This window comes from Falco punctatus (assembly GCF_963210335.1).
Source record: "Falco punctatus genome assembly, chromosome: 7".
NCBI classification, from domain to species: domain Eukaryota; kingdom Metazoa; phylum Chordata; class Aves; order Falconiformes; family Falconidae; genus Falco; species Falco punctatus.
In genome coordinates this window covers 2,016,910-2,034,186 of record NC_137587.1, presented here as the reverse complement: position 1 = coordinate 2,034,186, position 17,277 = coordinate 2,016,910, and the positions used below count along the sequence as shown (strand labels likewise).

At 41.5% G+C, this 17,277-nt stretch overlaps 1 protein-coding gene across 6 annotated transcripts in view; it reads right to left on the bottom strand.

Moving 5' to 3' along the window:
- LOC308067309 (transmembrane protein 263-like) overlaps positions 1 to 17,277 on the bottom strand; it is a 204,224-nt gene that overhangs the window by 181,130 nt on the left and 5,817 nt on the right. For 4 of the 6 annotated variants that reach the window (XM_080395957.1, XM_080395962.1, XM_080395958.1 and 1 more), the window contains one exon: positions 8,050 to 8,140. In XM_080395957.1, coding sequence (XP_080252083.1) covers positions 8,050 to 8,140 — 91 coding nt within the window. Of the gene's footprint in view, positions 1 to 5,105; positions 5,384 to 8,049; positions 8,141 to 17,277 lie in introns of those variants that run through there. The other 2 variants (XM_080395960.1, XM_080395963.1) reach the window with 1 other exon arrangement.

The window sequence follows — 17,277 nt, the reverse complement described above, 5'->3', positions numbered from 1 at the left end:
GTTCAAAATCGTGTTCCTAGAATAAACCACATTCCCTAGTAACTGATAGAGATGTACCTTCTGACAGAGACTTCCCACTGGCCCTTCTCCCTGAAATGTCTTTACATGTGGATGATGCACATTACTTATTGTTACCGTGCCACGGCAAACAGTAAAACTATTGTTGCCCCATCCTATGCGCAAACACCCTCAGGGAAAACCAGATGGTTATTGACTCACTTCACAACACTATTGTATTAACAAGATCCACTGATAAGAGGTTTCCCACACTTAAGTTATGAGAACCTTTCTTCTGGAATTGGCCAGGCACTTGGAGGCTATTTATGCTGCCATTAACAGCATATGCTGTGCACACATACACCACTTAGTGACAGAATGATTTGCAGGGCATGGAGTAGGCTAGAGAAAAGGGATGTTGAGCTGTCAAAGTAACATCTCATTATATCATATGAAAATAGTGAAGAGGAAAGAAAAGGGCAGGAGGAAAAGTGGAATAAAAACAACTTAAATAGCTTTCATGCTGTTTCTAGGAGATCGTGTAACATATAGCTGCTGAACGGAAGATGCCCATTGTCAGCAGCAAGCACATGGCAGCAATAACACAGAAGGGCTAGGGGGGTGAACGGGGTACATACAGACAGCAGGTGAGTGTTACTCCCATTTCAGATTGCTGGTTTGCCCCAGAGAAAATTAAATAAAGCGTGAAGAAGCCAATATAGCCACTGGAGAATTTAAACAAAGAAGAATCTCCGCTTTTACTAAAACAATAATAATAAATTAAACAGAAACACATTAGAACTTGGATAGATGCGAAAGTGTTGTACAGCTCTACCAGAAAAACTAAGGCAGGCTTTGTGCACAAAACTGAGCTGATGCTCCAAGTCATTTCTTTTGCAGAAACAAGAGCTATTTTGGCCAACAGAAGAATATGGTTGCACAGAATCTGTGCCTTAAAGAGAGACAGATGATACTGAAATGTTGCTCTCCAGCCTCAGGCCATTTACAGAAGTAGCTCAGAAAATGTTTTTACAGATGAGAGGACATGCCAGGTACATAAAGTCCCAGCTCCAAGGAACAGAAAGCTTCACTGCTAACTTCTTCCTCTGCTTTTTAAGAAACCTGCCTTTCTATTTGAAGTTATCTGACAAGTCCAATCAACTTCTTGAGAACTACAAAGAAAAAAAAAATCCTGGGAAGTAATGTATCAGGCAAAGTTTTGTATTATTTACATGTTATGATCACATTTTCTGTTTCAATTTTGAAGTATCTTCTACCACTAAAAGCCTAAATTTGCTTTTTCACCATCCTCATTTATAAATAAGAACAGTCTTTTCTGCTTCATACACAAAGAATACTATGGTTCAAGGAGGGCCAAACTACTTGACTAGCGCCACAGAGTAAGGCTTCAGTCAAGCTGGGAACAGATTATTGCTGTCCCAGTTCCCAGTCTTAGTTAAAGACCACTGAACTGCAGAGGTGAACCCAGGCTGAGAACGTTGCCAACTGGCCATTAGACAAAAAAAAGCAGATCATTTAAAGAGCTCCTCTGTAGAAGGATTTGACTGTTGGATCTTCAGGAGGTAGCACGCTGAAGACAGCGATTTGACTCGAGAGAGCAGAAGAGGGCTTAGCAGATGCCATAGCTTTGCACTGCCAGTTTCACAGATCTTCAAGACACTAGTCTGATAGATGACGTACACGTGTACTTAAGTACGTAAGCAGTAGATGACACTAAATGCCATGGGCAACTTCATTATAATACCAGAAAAAGCAACAGTTTTTAGCACAGAGCTTAACACCACAAGGAAATGGAATTGCTATTAACTGCACCATTTTCAAGGGGGGTTGTTTGCGGTTATTTGGATATAGGCAGTCTGGAGACAAACATGCTGAACATTACTTGCAACACCAAAATGCAAAACAGCACAGCTCAAGTTTGCAGCATTTAAAAACTCGGCATGGCAATTACTGCAGCAAACATTTGGCCCAACAACAAAATTTTGTTTCTGATGGGAACTGTTCTCCATAAAGAATATTTTAAGCAAACATCTGGAAAAGTGCCACCCATTCATCAAAACTGGATCTGTTTCCAGGAATATACCTTTGCAAAGTTAGACACTCCTATCACGGACCTGAACTGAATGTCTCCTCTCTGATGAGACGTCTCAACAGTTCTTCCAGCATCTGCTGCCTTCAATAAATTGCCATGTTCTTGTAAGGTAAAACCAACATGAAGTTAGAAGTCCAATTTCAGAAATTTCAAATGCATGGTAGTACCCCAACTGAAATGGAACTGCATGTTGGGGGCTGGGTTTTTTTGAGTTAGTTCCATACAAGTAACACTTCTAGGTAAAATACTTGTATCCAAAATCAATCCTGAATGAGTAATCCACAAAACACCCAGATACTTCGGGTCAAAGATTCCCAAACTGTGGGCAAGGAGTCCTAAAGCTTGCTACAGAAGCATGCAATATACTTTTATCTTGCAGAAGACATAAAACAGCAGAAAAGGCTATATGCCTCCATGGAGACAGATTATAAGGCTCACACAAGATACTATGCTCTAAATTGGTGCAAATCATCTGATTTACAGTAACTATCCGTGAGTGCTCTTTACCCACAGCAAGTGTAAAACAATTTGAATTAGGAACACCACAGTTATTTGGAAAGTAAATTTCCCAAGATTTGTTATATACTGCAGAGCTTGTAAGACCCATTGCTTTTAATAAAGCTTTACTCCACAAGGCCTAATCTGTCTGCAACAAAGGAGGAACATCTCCACTAGGTCTGCAAACTGCAGAAGAGATAGCAGATGGTTCAGATACAAGATTCAGGCTTATTGCCAAATTGGTCATAGTAGGTTGGCTGATAAAAATCTTAATGCTTAATTTTTAAAAGACCACGGAAGAAAGAACTGGTTTGTGTACTCCCAAGAGGGACAACTGCTGTTAAGCAATGACACAGCTTTTCAACCAGACCGTACCATCTTGCACTAGGTTTTAGTATACTTTGTACTAGTTAGCAATGTAGGTCCAAAAGAAACCACAGCCATACCCCAGTGTCTACCAAGGATGCATTCCCCAAAATTTGTAACATTTAGCAGTTTGACAGACTAAAGCTACTCTTCCCATAAGAATTAGATAATAAATGAGAGGTATATGCAGGAACTTCAGAAAGAGACTTTAAATACGCAGAGATAGTACATATAAGGTAGAGAATTGGTCGAGGTTGGGAGATCTATGAGGATCATCTGATCCAACCCCCCTGCTCAAGCAGGGTCACTCAGAACAGGCTACCCAGGACCACATTCAGACTAGATAGAAGGAAATTTTTTTACAATGAGAATGGTGAAACACTGGAACAGGTTGCCCGAGAGGTGGTAGATGCCCCACCCCAGAAATATTCAAGGTCAGGTTGGATGGGGCTCTGAGCAACCTGATCTAGTTGGAAGACACCCACGTTCATTGCAGGGGGTTGGACTAGATGACCTCTAAAGGTCCCTTCCAACCCAAACTATTCTATGATTCTACAATTCTAAGTCCAGGTGGCTTCTGAATATCTCCAAGGTGGAAGACTCCACAGCCTCTCTGAGCAACCCATTCCACTCCTTGGTCACCCTCACAGAGGAAAAAAAGCGTTCCCTTACGTTTAATTGTGTTTCAGTTTGTATCCGCTGCCTCTTGTCCTGTCACTGGGCACCAACAAAAAGAGTCTGGTTACACCCTCCCGTCAGGTACTCATAAATATTGATTGAGATCCCCCAATTCTCTTCTCCAGGCTGCACAGTCGCAGCCCTCTCAGCCTTTCCTCATCGGAGGGATGCGCCACCTTCACGGCCCTTTGCTGGACTCCTTACAGCCCCGTCTCATACTGTGGAGCCCAGTACTGAACACGACACTTCCAAGAGCGGCCTCACCAGTGCTTAATAAAGGGGAAGGACCTCCTCCCTCGACCTGTTGGCAAGAGGAGGGAGAAGCAGGAGCAAGGTCAGGGATACCAATTCATCAAATACAAGCGATCAGGATCAGAGTCACCCAACAAAGGAGATGCTGGCATTTCATAACTGATCACGTTACAGCAGGTTTAATTACTATCAGGTTTCATTGCTATCACTTTCCTCGAGCAGTTCAATGGGAAAGGACAGAAAAGTGAGGCAACAATAACAATTAACAGCGCACTGCACGAAGTGATCAGCAACAGAACTCCAAAACAGTGGATAAAGAAGCAACAGACACAGCAAGGTGCTGCTGCACTTGGGTAGCTAAATCTGGTTCTCTCACTACCATCAGGCTGCCTGCCGTTCGGCAGCAAACCCTCGAGATCACACAGAATCCACCCAAAAGCAGCTCAGTGCTTGAACGTGGCAACACAGATCAGCCATGTCGAGCCTCTTGCAAAGAGCAAAGCGCCTCTCGGCATTCAAATCCAACTGCCTTCCAGAGCTGGCTGCCCTGCACTGCTTGGGGACGGTAAATCTGCTGTACATGCAGCCTTCTCTGTGGAGCGTTAAGCAGCCTAGTCCGAGCAGCACTCCACGTGCTAATTACTACTGCTGCCCCGCACTTGCCTTTTAACTGGGGGGGGGGGGGGGGGGGGGGGAGTATGTTAACAAGATTGAAGGGAAAGGAAAGATGAAAGGGAGTAAGAACATGAAAATGTGAACTAGGCAGCTGGATCATGAAGTCAAGAAGATTATTAGGGGATAACCAGCCCCCCCGAGGCAGGAGGGGTGGGAAGCCTCCCCCGTCACATCACAAAGCGGCCGACCGGGAAGGAGTCTATAGGTTTAAACCCCCTCGGCCCGGGGGTGCGCGCCGGGGACGGCAGCAAACGGGCGGCAGCGCGGCGGCATGGGCGGGCCCGCAGCGCCCCCGTGCGGCCCGCGGCCAGCGCACACCGCCCGCTGCGCCCCCGTGCGGCCAGCCCCGCACAGCGCCCGCTGCGCCCCCGCACCCCGCCAACGTGCGGCCAGCCCCGCACACCGCCCCCGGCCAGGCAGCGCCCCCCGCGCCGCAGCGAGAGGGGCACAGCACACCAGCGCCGCCCCCCATCACCCGTCTTCGCCAGACGCTAAAAAGCCCTTTTTGCTATCGAGTATCACTCACAGTGCCCGCGGAGGCCTTCGCCCATTTACTCTGTTGACGGAAACGGCCTCCAGCCGTCCCAGGGGAGGTTCAGGTGGGGTACCGGGAACAATTCCTTCATGGACAGGGCGGTCAGGCACTGACAGGCTGCCCAGGGACACGGTGGCATCACCATCCCTGGAGGTGTTCAGAAACCGCGCAGATGTGGTACTTGGGGACACGGGTTGGGGTGAGCTGGGCACTGCTGGGGTGACGGTTGGGCTCGATGGTCTCAAAGGGCTTTGCCAACTTCACTGATTCTATAAAAAAAACCTGACAGCAAATAAACTGAATGGATTCAGATTACACACAGACCTCAGCCTCTGCCTTGGCCACCTTTCAGGAATTTCCTTTTTAAAACCACAAAACTTTCTCTTGTCTCGAAGCCTGCCAGGCTGCCACACTACACCCAAAGCCAGAGCCTGCTATTCAGTACCACCTGTTACACACACACCCCTATTCAGTCTAGTGTTGTACATGATCGGCTTCTAAAACTGTCCCGTTATTGGTCGAAGGCCATACTGCAACACCGTTCAGAAATGTGATGACCCCTGAAGGATAAATGCCACTGTAAAAGACAAGGTTATGTAGCACAGCACTTCCAACTCCCCTCCTGAAAGGGGGGCATTAAATATGCAGTGCAAGCTAGTAAATGAAGTCACTGTGATGCAATCTCGTACAAAAAGGGATCGTGCTGGAAAGATACAGACTCTGGAGAGCTTTCCATCCCTTACGCAGTCATTACCAGAAGGCAAGAAGACAGCATGTCCAATCCATGGATCCCAGGGAACAAGACTGCAGTAGTCATGACACAGTTCATTTATTTATTGCAAAGCATTTGTTTTAACTGGGAAAGTGCTATCAGAAGAAATCACAAATTGTATAAGAGCAACAAGAAGAAGATAAGCACTGAATGGCATTTAATAGTAAAAGAACTTCAGAGATCTATTTCTTTCATGGGGTATCTGTAATCACTCCGGCAACTACACAATCTTTACAGCAATTTGGGTTGGTCTATGTTGGTAGACAGCAGCTTCCAAGGAAGACTCCTGCTGCTCAGCTCCACCAACACACAGAGCCAGCTGTAAATTCAGTGTAATCCTGATGGTTCTCTTTCATGAGCAATTTTTGCACCTCTTCTCCCAAGCAGCCTCTAGTTTCAGCTGTGCTCTCAATATCCCTCCTGTTTTGCTACCCCCTAATGCCACTGTAAATAAAAAGTACACACTGAGCTCAGACTTTAAAAGATTTCACAGTTTCTACTGAACCACTGCTTTAACAAATCTGCTTGGCTGTTACAGCTCTTCCTCCTCACACCAGCAAAGTGGGCATATCCAGAGCACATGCTTCTCCTAGATCTAACCCAACAAGTCCCAGAAATGGAATATTAATACTGACATTTTCATCATCATTCAAACCAGCAGGGTTGCAGGTAGAAGCAAACATTTCCGTTTACAAAAACTTGGTTGGCAAAAAGCCACACGAACAAAAACCACTTCTAATTACACAACTTCAAAGTCATAGTTCAAAATACAAGACTATCACTGATCAACTGATAAGAGAAGATGATCTCTTGCATTTTACATTCCAGGATATGGTCTCTAGGCTCATGTAATCATCAGCTCAGGCTAGTGACCAGAATTCTTACTTCAGCAATGCACTGCCATTAGATGCTGACTTGGCATTACTTACGAAGAAGAGGGTGTGAGGGAGAGGGGGGGAAAAAATTAAAAAAAAATCAAGATTATATCCTCTGTATATATATACAGTAATCATGTCATCTTCCACATTCGTTTCCTTTTGGCTTTATAGGAGTTGCAAAAAGAAACCTGCCTTTCACTTACCTCTGTATACCGTAATTGTCAACACAGAGTATATGAAATGGCAGAAGAAGAAATTACAACTTAATGAGAATACTGTAACAGAATGCTCAACAAGAAGGGATGGAGCAGCAAATTTCTAAAACCATCTACCTGGCTGATATTCCCTTTAAGAATGGCTGTCAGTATAAATGCTGTATCAGCATCTTACTCTCTTAAAGGGAAAATATAAAACCCACTTACGTTTCCTAGAGACATGTACTTTAACAGTAAAGTTGCTAATAAGAACCTCAGCACACTCTCAGTTGTTTAAGCCATCCACAATGATTATGAGTGATTGTGTTTTAAAAGTCACTGAACTGGAGACAAAGCTCCAAACGTACCATCAACTTGTGGCAATATTAGCAGCTCCTATTCAAAGGAAAGCAACACCTATTTTGTTGCATATATACGTCTGCAACATTTACACATGGGAAAAATCCGTTCCCTGTATAAATCCAGGGCATGTCACTACAAACAAGGTTTTTAATTAAAATTGGCATTTTTGAGCCTCCTACTGACTGACAGCGTCTCACTGCCTTCTCCTCAAGATGGCTAAACTGGCTTCCAAGAGAGCGAGCTGAAAGAAACAATATCACTAGAATGCCTAACTTTGACAAGTCTCTGCTGGGGGCAATTTCAATAGCAGGATGCTGCAGAGAGGTAAGGAGAGAATAGACTGCTTAGGAAGTCTTCCCTAATGAAGGCTCAAAACATGACAAACAAGACAGCAGAGGAGGCATTTTATTCCTAAGCCTACAGACAGAATGATCAAGCAGGACAATTTTAATCAGAAACCGTATTGTTAAAGAGAATGCAGAACAATGTCCGCACCTCAGCGGGTGTAACTTTCTTTGAATGCAAAAGCAGGCTTAGGGGCTTGCGAGACCTCTGGCTGGGGAGGCTGTTGGCACAGCTGTCAGCACCGAGAAAGCTTCATCCCTCTCAGAAAACAGGCAGACATAGGCTCTCAAGTCAGATAGATATATAAATAAGGAAGACTTCCTTGGCCAGAACACTTTCCCCAATTTAATGCAAAGTGTTTATACTGACTGCTAGTACTGTACCTTCGGGAGGCTCTTCCCGCAGATGAGGAGGCAATTCTTCACTTGTTGTCTCAGTTTCATCTTCCACCATCTGTGTTTCTAAGGTAGGTCCCTGCAGAACAGAACAGCAAGAGGAGGTAAATTGGAGAAAGTTCAGAAAGGAACTACAGAAATAATTACGGGATTAGATAATATGCCAGCCAGTAAGGACACAAGGACCTCACTTTGGCTGATGAGACACAAAGCTGCTGGGAAATTTGTTTGCAGTCAAGTTACTTGCATGAAGGGAGGAGGAAAAAAATGAATTTAAAAAAAGGACTCTTCAAGCTAGCAAACAAAGTTACAAGGGTCTGAGTAGACTAAAATCCAGGAACTGAATGGTAAAAGTTTCTAAATTACTATTTCTAAAACACACAATGCAACAATAAATTCAAATCTCCATTTACCAAGGGCAACAGCAGATTCAGCATCACTTGGAATTTCCAGGGGAAAAAAATCCAATCTTTGACTTGTGTTACCAAGACTAGATTCTGAAATGTCTGTGGCCTGTTCAGGAGATCAGTATGGGTTGTACTCATGTACAATCCCACACCTCATTTTTCAAAAGACAACAAACCAAACTGGTTTTACAATCTTCAAACCCACCCAGGTCCACTGACCATGCAGTTTTCCCCCTCCATGCCTCTACGTGTGCACTTCTGCTGCACGTGTAACACGCAAAACTAACCACCCATGAAAAACTACCAGACTGCCCTCCGAAGTTCTGCAGTTACACTTTCCAGCCTTCAGGATCTCAGGAAGAGCCTGCAATGCTGCTCTGGAAGGATGCAGGCAGAGTTGCCAGATTCATAGACTTTTTGTAGAGAGCATTCACTTATATTTAAGGCTGCTGAACTGACTTTGCACACACAGTACCTTCATGACTTGTGCAGCTATAAAGGTGTAGTAGTTGCTTTTTCAGCTGCAAACTACCAAAGTAAAAAAATCACACTGCCCCACTGTCTGCTGCTCCTCCTCCCCTCCTGCTCCGCCAACCCACACCCCCCCTCAGCTTTAAATAAAAAATAACAGCAGAGTAAACACCAGGCATAGCTGCAGAGCTCCTTTAGAAACAAAATCCAACTAACCAATTTTCTTTTGGAATGGCAGTACAGTAAAGAGTGAAATCAGAAACTTGGCAGTCATTAGGAAACCAGGCTTCTGTGCACCCTAAAATATTAATGGGTTTGCAGTCTGAACTATCTGAAGGTGTGTATTAACATATGCAGCTGGAAGGTTACAGAACCCAGCTAACTGGTACATCAGCAATTGTCAGATTTTATTTTATGAACTCAGGAAGAAAAAGCACTCACGGCATTGAAGTTGCAGTATTTATCTTCATATTATGACTGCAAGGTTACCCCCAACAGCATCACACACTTTCTCCGTTTCCTCATCTTTCACATCATGAAAATACTTTTTACTTTGCACAAGTAGCTTACATTTTCATCCATTCCCCATTTTTTTTTCAACGAAATGGACATAAAAACAAGAAGTATCACAAAAACTTTGTTTTCAAGAGTCTGACAGCAAGGAAAACAGATCACTCAGGTGAAGTATGTAAGTCTATTGTGATAGCGTCACCATCATAATCTTGATTTCTGCCATCCACAACTATGCAAACTTTACCTAAGCTGTTTACCTATTTCTCATTTAAAAACAGCTGGTATCAATACTGCCTGGCCTTGGTCAGCAAGCAGTTCAAACTTTAAGTCATGCATTGCAGGAGCTATCACGGAAAGGAGGAAAAAAAAAAAAATTACCATAGGGTACAGATGAGAAAGTAGCAAGTTGCCTGACTTATTCCAATTAAAAATCAAACCCAGAAATCAGTTATCAACACTGAGGTCTAACCATCTCCTCACTTCACCTAAATAATATGATCTAGATTTTAAGAATGAGTAAACAACTGTGGATGTTAGCAATGAATTGAATATGCAGTACTTATTTAAGTAAGTTTCTACATCAACCACAGGCAACATTTATAGATATTTCTTTCACAGCCATTAGTGCTACAGAGAGAGAAAGGAGAAGACAAGGCTACATTAGTATACTAAATCAGAACATTTGTTTTTGTACAGAAGGTGTAGGCATGTAGGACATGAGGTGCCAATATTTGCCTTGCAAACATTCCTGAACCACCACTATAAGAACTCGTAAACTAGAAGTGGTCTTGAATCCAAATCCTTTGCCTGTACTTTGTTGTTTGCAACACCAAAATAATTTTAATTCAAAAAAAAGTAACAGAACCCTCCACACAAGGTGAAGCTTAAGTCCTTACTAACTCTATGCTGCCCAAGGAGATAACCTATCTTCCAGGGACTAAGGAAAAGCCGCTAAGGAAAACATTATCTTTCCTTCTTCAAAATAGTCAGTAGTCTCACTTTGCTCCATGAGACAAACCTGCTCAGTGGCTTCTCCCATTAACAGTCCATGATAGTGACGATCCTTTGGGTTACATAAATGCATCATCTACATAAATGCAAAGAGGATGCAAAATGCAGTCAAAAGTGAGTGGTGGCGTTATGGTGCTTCTTTCCTCATGCATGAACTCAGTGTTCACTAGCAGTACAACTCTCCAGTATGGTGACAATTGACATTGACAATACTTACCCTGAAATTAAGGTTTATCTGAGTTGAAGGTCAACCTCAGCACTAAGCTAGTATTAAAAACTCCAGCTGCGAGGAAAACAGAGCCCACTATTGACACTATAAAGTCCACGGCTGAGATGCTATTTGCCATCACCTACGTCCCTCCAATTCAAAACTTTATCACTTGCTACTAGAATCCCACAGAACTAAAACACACAATGCAAGATTCCTACTTTTACAGAACATTCTTCGTATCTAACAGAAATGGCCAGAATTTTTGAAGATTTTTTTTTCACTACTCAAAAGCAACCAATCACAACATTTTTTGGAGAATCTTCCCAAAATACCAAAAAAAACCCTGCTTTTTTATTTATTTCAAAACTTAAAAATTGAAACACAGTCTAGATTCCCATGGCATATCAAGTAACCAGAAACTTAAGTTCTCCAAGAACTGTTTTGCAAGGAACCTTGAAATCTTGAGATTTCCCAGTTCCTAAAATAAAGTTAGAAATGTTTTCTATAGAAAACCCCAAGTTCTTATCTCATTGATATCTTATTACTATATATAATCACCTGTAACATAGGCAGCATAATATATAAACATTCTCAGTGTAATAATTTAGACCAGTGAGTAAGCATGCACAGTGTTGGTACGGAATTTCCCTAAGGAATGAAAACGTAAAACTTAACAGTAGATGAGATCCTAGGTTCTCTCATCTCTATCTAACAGTAATACTTAAGGCTCAAAGACTGACACGTTATTAACAAGATTACAAAGTCTCTTTACAACGGCTTTGCATCTTACATTAGCACATCCATTGCTTTTTCAGTTATATCTGCTGAGTTTAATTCACCAGGTCTGCCGCAAGCTTGGTAGCCAATACTTAAGCTGTCTGCAGTTCAGGCAGCACAGTGACCTACAGCAAACAAAAATTCCAAGAAATTGTCTTCTAAGAAGATTTATAACTACATTATAGTTTAAGTTGTTGGTCTCAACACTATTTTTTTTATATACAGTATTATTGTGAGAATGAGGCATCAGTTACATTTGGGTTTTTTCATTCTTAAGGATCCTTGCCAGACAAGGGGAATGGGATGCACACATCTGCTTAAGTTACTGGCTTTGCAGATAAACAGCCATGCAGTGTCCACCAGTTCCATAATAATCCTCTTAAGCTGCAGCCATGGTAGAAGTAATGCACGCAGATGTTGTCTGTGCTTCGATGCTCCCTCTAGGAGCATCCTGGATGCAGGAAGATGTGTCAACAGTTCAGAAACATCAGTGGATTATTAACTGCACTATATTCTTTCAATTATTTAGGGTTTGTATAGCCATTTTAATTGAGAATGTGGTTCCAGTCCTCACTAGAGCCATTGAAAAGGCACAGATTTAAACAGATATTATTACAGGAACAGTCAGGTTACGGTGCAGAGCCTAGGAACATATAACTAAGAAAAACCTCTTGGCTTTCCAGAGACAGTCCCTGCTCTCATAAGCAAGCGCATCGTACAATTCCTTTCAGCAATTGATGAGTTTCTGACTACGAGCACTATTAAGATTTAATGGCAATTTTTAAAAGTCGTATTTTCAAACAAGATCTAAGCTGACCAGAAACAAGTCAACTCAAGCAGAGGCAATAAAACTGAAGTTATGGATGTGCCAATTCCAAGGTAGCTCACACTGTCCCTCCCAGCAGTTTCAATGAACTACAAGGAAGCTGAAAGGCTTTGTATAAACACAGCAAATTATAAAAATAAAGAGAAAAACCTACAGGGATTCTCACAGAAACTGCCTGAGGAACATAACCTATGTTCTGATCATACTACATGACTACTGACCTTACAGCACAGATTAACTCAAATATTGCAGGCTGTTGTGACCCAGTAAATGAGCGTTTGTTTGTTGTCTTGTACTGTGTTTCATTGTATTTACGGATTGAGAGGACTGCCAGTACCAAACTAAGCAAGTGTGACAAATCACCTACAAGAATTTCAGACTACACCTCATGCTTTTCTGTGGGATACAATACTTTTGAGAATAATTCTGCCCAGAACTCCAGTGATATGGTCGTATTTTCAGTATATTTAAAGACTATATTTTACATATGCTGTGATAAATCCATGCATGGCAGAAAGAAGGTTCCTATCCAGTGAGGGTCAGTATTTCCCACAAGGTACCGAATTACATTTATGATGCTTACACAGAGAGCTGCATTTATCACCACATTTGTATTAACAAATGATTTCAGCATGGTCAATCATAAAAACAGCCTATACTATCTCAGCCTCAGCAGAGTATTAAGTACTCAAAAAACCCACATAGTTCAGCAGCAGCCCCAACAGCAGGCCCATTGTGCTCCTAAGTCAACAGTGACATGAGTCTGTCACTGCAGATGCCACAACAGGTTAAGGCAACACAGGAAATAACTAAGCTTTCCAAAAAGTCCCTACAGACCATCTTGAAACAATCAAAAAAACCCTACCCTGCACCACCACTGCTTTTAGACTGCCTCTTAGACTCTACTCTTCTACTTAGCATTACATTAATATACGGTATATAATCTTAAACCAAAGTAGAGTCTGTTCACTGAGCCAGGATTAGCTAATGAATAGCAAAAAATAAAACCCCAAAACAAAGGCCAAAAAGGGTGACGGGGTGGGGATCAAGATTAAAAAAAAAAATCAATGCTGTGAAAAATTATTACTGAAACTGAATGAGTTGGAGCCAAATAACTTCCAAGTTTTCTTCAGTTATGACTACTAGTAGACACTTTACTGCTGTTCTCAAACAAGGAGAGGCATGTATCTTACAGTTCTGTTCCTTCTTCCCTTTCCTACTCAACCCCAGAAACACAGCATTCTTTAAAAATCCCCCACGCAGGCAAAACCAAAAGAAAACCCAAAACATGAATACTCCTCTCCATATACTGAATTTTATTAGTAATCATTTGCGCCTTACAGAACTGAAGCTGGAGGAATATAAAACTCAGTCATGACTTCAGCATCTCAGTTCTGAGACTACACTTCAGAAATTATTTTAAAATCCACAGCTTTAGCTACTACTTTCCCTGTGCATTTTCAAGTGAAAATAGTATTTATTTCCTGACCTAGTTCTTCGTATTTCCATTCTTGCTCCTCAGCACTTTACTCTAGTTTTTCCTGACATTCATCTTCACATTCAGTCCCATTCTGGACTTGAGCCTAGACTCTCACTTCTTTCACTGTTCAAAACTGCCTCATTCCTCGTAGATCCTCTCCTTAAGAGCCCACAAGGTCAGACCTACTTCATTCTACACAAGCCTTCAACTGCCACCCTAAATCACACGTCCTCTGTTCTGCCTAACACTGACTTTCAGACCTGGTATTCTATGTAGGCACAATTCCAATAAAGCAATTTAGCACAGGAAAATTATCAGCAGCACAGGCTTCACCCCTCCACATCTGTGATTCCACTCATAAGCTTTCCCAGCACAGGTCCAACACCTTTTTTAAAAAACATCTTAACTGATAACTACAAAGGCTAGATGCACCCCTAAAGAATTACAAGACTCTGTGGGAAGAAACAAGCGAAGTAATCCCCAAGAACAGGCCAGTTTAAGTGCTTTGGGAAACTATTTTTAAAGCATCTTAGTAAAAGCATTGACTATTTTCGCATTATGTTTAAAGAATGCTTATTGCACACCCACAAGACTAAAAACCAGTTTCCTGCACATTTCCGTATCTTGCTCCCTCCTAAAACCACAAAAACCCCAGCTCTTCTCATCCCAGATTAAATTCCTCCACACAGATGAGAGATGATAACGTATTAGGACTGGGCTGAACGTATGCAGATGCCAAAGAGCTTGCCAGATGCAGTAACAATGAAGCTGACCTTCATCAGGACTTCCTACAATGCCATCACTACTGACAGTGTTCATTTGGGATCTCTATCCAATCACTGTTATGAAGTTTCTCAGAACTTATCTTTGATACTTCATGTTTAAACAAATTATTCCATTCCTCAGAATGTCCTTTCTGCTTCTACACAACTCCATAAAGCCTCAACTCCTACAGAGAACAAGGGGTTGTGGGGTTTTTGGTTTTGTTTTGTTTTTAAATTTTAACAAGCATACGCTGAGTAGGTAGATCAACATGACGACTCCCTTTCCTAGGGAGCTGAGGGCTACAGGTACTTTAACTTCAGCTGAAGCACATAACCATCTTCTTACCCACTACTGCTCAGATAACCCCACGCAGACAGTGGAAACAAGTTTAGGACTATCACTGTACCTTTGTTAGATAGGTATCTGTTGCAGCTGCAGCTTGTTCTTCAGCAATGAATTTTCAGCATATTAAGAAATTAAAAAAAAATAAGACTTTCATTTAAAATTTTCTAAATGTAATAGGCACATTCCAGTGAATCTGCCATTGCTATTGATTGCACACCCACACCTCAGGGGTTTCCAAAGCTGGCTGGATTTTTCCTGCAGAGGGAAGAAAATTGATCTGCAACCATAAACATTTTTTTTCCCCCCCGCTTTCCTGTAGTTTTAAGCAAGCCTCTTGATGGATGTTTTGCTTTTAATTTTGCAAAACAAGGTTAGCTCATAATGAGAGCTTCGGTGCCAGGTTTCAGCCCAAGGGGAATTTGAGTTGCAGTTATAAATTCCCTGGAACACTAAAGTAAAGTACAGAAATAGAATTGCTGAGGATGACAGTAGTGTAAAATTATAGCACTTTGTTCAAAGTACACTGTAAGAACTAGAAAAGTTGCTTAGATTATTTACTCATCTCTGCATTTGGACAAACACATTAGGGAGGCTACGATTTTTAACAACACTTTTTTTGTCTTGACAACAGGACTGGAGGAGAGAAGCAACGAGAGCAAGTTTTAATGTTGCAAATCCCAAATCAAGATTGAGTTCTATTGTTCTCAGCAGAAGAGTCAAATCCTCTTTCTACAGCAATAAAACAACTTTGTACTGTGAGTAATCCTAATTAGCGTTTACTTGGCATAAATAACTTTTCAACAGCACTAGTGACACCACAATCTCTTCTCCATTCACCAAGCTAGTAAACAATTTGGTTTACACTTTTTACACTCACATTTTATATGGGGCAGATAACAGCATTTATACAGCAAAAAAGCCAATACAGTCTACTCAGCAGTAGGTCAGACAGTTCTGGATTTTGAATTAATTATTGTATTGAATTTTGTCTTGATCGACCATTTATTTTCCATCTGAATTTTACCTATTATTCAATGTTATTCAATATTATTCAATGTTAGCTCAGAAAGAAAGTGTTTTTCAAAAATCAAACCAAACAAACTACGCTTCGTTTGATCATTTACTGACCTGGCCCAAATAGAATGCTCCTCACTTCAAGCAGGTTAACCAGTGTAATTATCAAAAGGACACCATGCAGCAGCGCATAGACTGAAAAGCTACCCCAAAAGAGGCTGCATAGTTTGCTGTCAATGCTAGTTTAAACTACTACCTCCACAAGGAAGGGTATGCCTTGCACAGAATACTGTTTACATTAAAAAAAACCTGACCATGCTGAATTGCATTTGTTTGGAAAAAAGAAGTTTCACAAAGGTAAAGTGTCACTGCACAGCATAACTGAAGCATTAGCAATTGTTAAAGTTGGAGCAGCCTATTACATGGGGAAAAACAGTCGTTACAGAAACACCCAGCAGACACTGAACTCTCCAGAAGAGCGCAATACAGAATGATGCAGGACGAAAACATGACCCTGCATCACAGCAAACCATTCTGAAAACAATTAAACAATTACCAATAATGATATCTAAAAAAATACAAATTAACTCATACTGGTAACTGACCATTCACTGATTTAGGTAGTTTCAGTGGGAAGAAGTCTTCCTACATCCTGGCAGTCATTCTCTGCCTGTCAACAAAAACTTCAGGGGGAAAAAAAAAATTCATTCAGACAGCTGAGCTGGTGGACTAAACCCAAGCAATAATAAGACTTAATGGCCTGCAGTTCTATTGCACATTCTACGTAACTACAATTAGCAAACGTAGTACAGATTTACTTTTCTCCAGCCTGGTCCTTGACAGGTTGATTTAATGATTAATGCCATTTTAACTCAGACTTAAAAGAAATAGTAACGCACTCCGCAGAAAGAATATTCTCCACTTTCCTTATAAGATGTGGAAGTACCAGTCTAGAAAGCTGCAGACAGCGTGAGACATTCATCCGAAATAAAAATGAGAAGTCCTTTACTTAATAATATAGGCCTATACAACAAGAGGTCATTAAGATCATCTTAACTATGCTAGAGATTTAGAAAGTCTCTTTCCATTATCTTCAGTCGGGCCACAATTTCAAAAAGAAAAAGAAAAAAACCCCAAACAAAAAAACCAAACCAAACCAACAAACCACCAACTGATGGAAGGATGTGATACATTAAGCAGTATTCCGTAACATGGCCTACTCAAATTACCCGACTCCCATGCATTTATTTCCTTAAGAGTCCACAACTACTGTTTTAGCTTTAATGAGTGGAAATCTAACTAGTTTTTTCAAGGGCTCTTACAGCTAGAACATAGTAATTTCTACAACAAAACTTGAATGCAAAGTACATCAGCGTGTACCCAGCTTGAAAAGCAT